Here is a 5,388-nt window from a genome sequence, read left to right as displayed (position 1 = left end):
AGTACTAGCCCGACGTACTATTTGACATATTTACTATTTTAGCAAGCTGTCAGAAATGTTAAAATCCAACATTTCCGAAGATCGTGGACTTATTAACGAAAGCATAGATGTAAAAGTTGAACCAGATAGCAGCAAAGTCAATTTAAAGTTGGAGCCTCTCGCTTACGACCCCGAGAGCCCGAACAAATGGCAGGACGTGTATTCGAATCAACAAGTATTTATAAAGCAAGAAGTGGAGATCGAATATGACAACTACAACGACAGACAGGTAATAAAACACTGCTTTTTGTCAACATGCATATCAAAGTGTGCTTAATTTGCTCGCGTAGCATTCCATTTCAAACAACTTCCATTTTGTATTATTCGCGCCCTTAGGCTAAATTCCCTTCCCCCACCAATCTCGTTCCTCGTATTATCCACGTAGAGTAAAAAAGTGTATGGGCAACTGCTTGCTAATACAAATAAAATTGAGTTGTTAAAGGTTTTTGATCCATTTTTCACAACATGAACTTTAAAAACTATTATAATAAAAATAGATCATTATAATATTAATTATGTATGGTTGCATATAGATTGCTAAAATAATGTTATTTTAATTTTAGTGATGACTGAATATAGGTAATATCAGTAAAATAATATGTCATAACATTGTTTGAAATACAGCATTATATTTTATTAATTCGATTATCAATTTCATTCAACTAATCTTTGTTATAATATTAGATACAATATCTTACAAAGATCGCAGAGCTGTCACTTTATCATACAATACAAAATACTTACCACATAGTCGACATCTTAACAGGGAAAGTAAAAGTCAGAGAGTACTCAAATTAATGCGTTAAACTCAGCATTTATTTTGTAAAATTAATGATTTGATGGACTTACAACTATATACATTACAACAGCGTAATATAATTATGTTTTATTCGACAAATTACCTTTTTTAGATAGCTATTTCGGTTGTCACACCATTATGACGTGTCTCGAATGGTCCCTTTGTTAAATCTCAGCAATCCGATGTCTTCATAGCTAAAGGTATTAAGACACCTGTAGCTTCCGTCATAGGGAACCTCCCTCTTCTTCGACAACTCTTGATGGCTCTTTGACAATGGGCCTCTCTAAATTATTATGATCTCTGGAGATTTATGTTGATTTTGCTCGTTTAGCATATTTAAGTATTGATTGTTCAGTTTTGAGTTTACATCAAATCTTGTACATGTGTGGTAATTGAATAGACAATAAATCAAAATTTTATCCAGTTAATTCTGCCGTATAGCCATGAGCTGTCTTATAATGACGTATACGGTGAACAGTTACTGATATTAGCTATAGTTCACATAGTGATACTATTAAAAAACTATGAAGAAAAATGATCCACGATGTTGAGCGATATTTCCAAAAAATGCAAGCAGTGCACTTTTATGATGTTTGACACGCCGCCACTGTCCACATTCGTCTGTCGTCGTATTTAGAACCGATGATATCAGGATGTTTGTATTTTTGGCATTTCCTTTTTTAACCATGTTCAATCCTAAGAAGATCATATGGGCCTTTACGGAATGGAGGATATGTTAACATTTTAACCCCTTATCATATTTATAGCATTTTACACTGCTATTCCAAAATTACGGGTTTCCAACTAGAATGACTAAACCAATGTTTCCTAACCTTTTTACATCCGCGGACGACAAAAAAATCAAAAAAAATTTTGCAGATCATCAACATTAGAATAAAATAATAAATATTTATATTTACATTATTTTTGAAACAATTGTCGAAATATAATACAATCCCACTTCAAATGTTGGGTTTCTAGGTAACTATTTTTGAACTGCAGAAATTTTTAGGGCCCACCCAAAAATCTTCGCGGACCACCGGTTAAGAAACTATGGACTAGACTACAAAGTGATTGATGATAAATGATTTTTAAAATCCTTATAAATTCGTCACTTACTATATTAATGCCCAACATACAACTTTCAATTATTGACAAAAATCATTGTTTGGCAAATATGGCTGGAGAACTCTGGATGCATTTATAATATATGAAGCATATCGTCTCCAACCACTGTGTTATAAATTAAGTGATTCATAGTATCATCAATAACTACCATGCTATCTTCTATGGTTTTGTACAATGCATATTTTTTAATTTATTTTCTGCTTATTTCTAACACGTACCTACTTATTTCTGTTTCAGAATCCTTTTTCTGCTGACTCATCCTCCCTCGCAATAGAATCCGATTATTATGAAAATGGCAATACGTACAGTACATCTTCGAGTACATACGATATCGAATACGATAACGAGTTCACCATCGACGAACATAAAGTAAAAGTAGAAAAAGACGACTCACAATTACTAACTCCCTTAATTCGAACTAACAAATTGGTTGACTTACAATCATATTTCGCCTGCAGTAGCTGCGATTTTTACGGCAATCACTTAGATATTTTGGAGCAACATAAAAAAATACATCACCCGCCTGTTCTCCCCGCCCGCTTACGAGTACGATCGACCCGGCCCGCTTAAAATCAATCCGAAAACCATGCTGATTCCGCGTGGGAAAGGTATTTTTTATTGCGACATCTGCACTTACCGATTCAAATCGAAACACAACCTCCTGCGGCATAACCTAATCCACAGCGGCGAAAAGCCTTTCGATTGTAAGGTTTGCAATTTCAAATTCAACAGAAAAAGCAACTTAAAGGAGCACATGTTGATTCATAACGGCACGAAACCTTTCTCCTGCGAATTCTGTGACTACAAATGCTTCAAGAAAAGTAGTCTAACAAACCATAACTTTATCCACAGCGGAGAGAAGCCGTACTCGTGTGAAATTTGTGGCCATCAATCTAAATCGAAAGGACATTTTGACCGACACATCTTGACGCATAGTACTATAAAACCGTTTGCCTGTCAAATGTGCGACCGTAAATTTAAAATCAAAAGCAACTTAAAACAACACGTATTAATACATAGTGGAGTAAAAACAATTTCTTGCTCAAAATGTGATTACAAATGCTACACAAAAAGTAATTTAAAATGCCATGAAAGTATTCGACACAACGATAAAGTATTTCCTTGCGAAATGTGCGATTCCAAGTTTAAAAGAAATATCGACTTGAAGCAGCATTTATTAAACTGCCATGAAATAAGAGAGCCTGTCTTTATGCACGTCGATATACATCCAGAAGATATTGTAACGACTGTCGATGTACAACCGTTGGATTGTCCAGTTCCTGTCGATGACCAACCAGAAAGCTACATTCTTCCAGACGATGTTCAATCAAATAAACCTATTTGTTCCGATGAGCAACCGAAAAATCTCTTACTTCCCATCGATGTACGGCCGAAAGAAAATTTATTTCCCGTCAATATACCACCAGAGGCCAATTTGGTTCCTGTTGATGAACAGGTGGACAATTGTTTAGTTCCAATTGATGTGCAAGCGACAAATGAATTGGTTCCAGTCAGTGTACAAACAGTAAATAATTTGTTTCCCGATGTTAATAAACCAGAAAATCTTGCAGTTCATGTACAATCGAAAAATAGTTTAGTTTCAACTGATGTTCACCCCAAACAGAACAGTATTCAATTGAAAGTGTAGAAAAATCCGTTATGTAACGAATATTCTATTGTTGACATAATATTATATAACTCCTACCTCATTCATTCCTCCATTTTCAAAGAATTTCTCACTTATGGCAAGACTATTTTACGATATTAAACTGAAAATGAATTTTACATTTTTAAAAAGTGAGCACGGTAATGTCACAGCTAAATATTATAACGTTTTAAGTACCTCTTTTGTGTTGTGCCTAAATGAGATTTGATTTAAAATTATATTTTGGATTTTTGTTTTATTTGTAACTTAATATTTAGGTATAAAAAGTATTTTTCACAATTTTTGATCTTATTGGTATATTTTGGAATTATTTTTGTCTTTCCTTTATGTTTATACTGTGATTTTTATGTATGTATTTATTGACTGTAAGGATATGCAAATAAATTTTATGGAACTACGGTATTAAAATGTTTGTTTTTATATCTTATTACCCATATAATAATTATAACATAGGTAAATCCTAATCTTCAAAAAAACCAGTAGTATCATGTCAAAAGTAAATTACCTACCATATTTGTTCTTAGAACTGCACAGATTGGAAGTTATATTTACATAGTCGCTGTGCTATTTATCATAATATATTTCAAAGACTACAATATATTTCACATAGTAAAAGTTATACTATTCACTAAAATTCAAAAAAAAGTGTAGAAATAAGAAAAGCCATTAAAATAATTAAAAATTTCGGTAATTTTTATAGTAGTCCATATCTGTACTCCAAGCGGCCATGGGTCACAGGTTCGAATTCTGGGTCTGGCAAATACACAATACTTTGTTTCTTAATTTGTGTTTAGTAGAGTATAGACCTAATAGGTTGAGCAAGTGGCTAACATCCATTTCTTGTAACTGTTAATACAAACCTCCATTCTTTGGAGGCCCATACAATCTTATTTGGATCGGACATGGTATTGAAAAGAAAAAAAACATGGTGTTTTGAGACCAACAACCTACTGTTTAGACCGGTAGACCCAATACAATCTACTTATGTTTGAGTTAGGTACGTACGGTAGTTAATGCTAGGTTTTGATTTGGTGTTTGGTCTTAAAAAACCGCAAAAACTATATGGAGTAGCTACTATAAAATTACCAAAAAATTCTTCAAATGACAATCCTACTAATATTACCTATAAGATTTTTTGCAAACTTCATTATCGAATCATTTCATTCGTTAAAAATTAATAAATATTATAGTAGTTGTCCTTCTATCTAAAAAGAATAACTGGCAGGTTCGCATGACTTATATTATTTTCTAATTCATTTTGGACGATTTTTGAAAACAAATAAAATTCGAAAAATTGAAATTAGAATATTGGGATACGAATACTATTTATATAATATGGCAATACTGCGATCTGCGGGTTATAGTGCTGCCAACCGTACTATAATTATAGTATTTGTACTATATTTTTGGCCCGCGTACCAGTGTTGCCATATTTTTCTATGCTGATTATAGTACAAAAGCATAAAAATTATAGTATTTCTGAAAAATATATAGTACAGGAACATTTTTCGTCTTGAATCCTTTAAAATTATAGTATTTTTGTATATTTGGCGTAAAATTATAGTATTTTACATTTTTCGCGAAATCAAAATTATAGTATTGTACTATAATTATAGTACGGTTGGCATCACTGCCGCTTACTATGTACGATATAAAAGAGGTATAGTACGCCTAAAATACTATAATTTTCAATTTTGGAAAAAAAAATTTGAATGTGATAGATCGTAAAAACTACAACGAAGTGATCATATATTAT

At 32.6% G+C, this 5,388-nt stretch overlaps 1 protein-coding gene across 1 annotated transcript; it reads left to right on the top strand.

Moving 5' to 3' along the window:
- On the top strand, positions 1 to 4,269 carry LOC147073687 (uncharacterized). The gene is made up of 2 exons (XM_085944233.1): positions 1 to 268; positions 2,204 to 4,269. The coding sequence occupies exons 1-2, from the start codon at positions 56 to 58 to the stop codon at positions 2,534 to 2,536; spliced, it is 546 nt and encodes a 181-aa protein (XP_085800359.1). The 5' UTR covers positions 1 to 55; the 3' UTR covers positions 2,537 to 4,269.
- The last annotated feature ends 1,119 nt before the right edge of the window (positions 4,270 to 5,388 follow it).

This window comes from Rhyacophila brunnea, unplaced genomic scaffold (genome assembly GCF_057557595.1).
Source record: "Rhyacophila brunnea isolate RB1 unplaced genomic scaffold, BYU_Rbru_1.0 scaffold_17, whole genome shotgun sequence".
In the NCBI taxonomy this organism is placed as follows: Eukaryota; Metazoa; Arthropoda; class Insecta; order Trichoptera; family Rhyacophilidae; genus Rhyacophila; species Rhyacophila brunnea.
The sequence above is the reverse complement of the archived record's forward strand: the minus strand, read 5'-3'. Positions and strand labels throughout refer to the sequence as shown.

Bases quoted from the DNA above. Each gene is read 5' to 3' on its own strand.
- LOC147073687 (XM_085944233.1), top strand. From the start codon at position 56: ATGTTAAAATCCAACATTTCCGAAGATCGTGGACTTATTAACGAAAGC. The intron at 269-2,203 runs GTAATAAAACAC...TTTCTGTTTCAG, and splicing joins ACAACTACAACGACAGACAG to AATCCTTTTTCTGCTGACTC.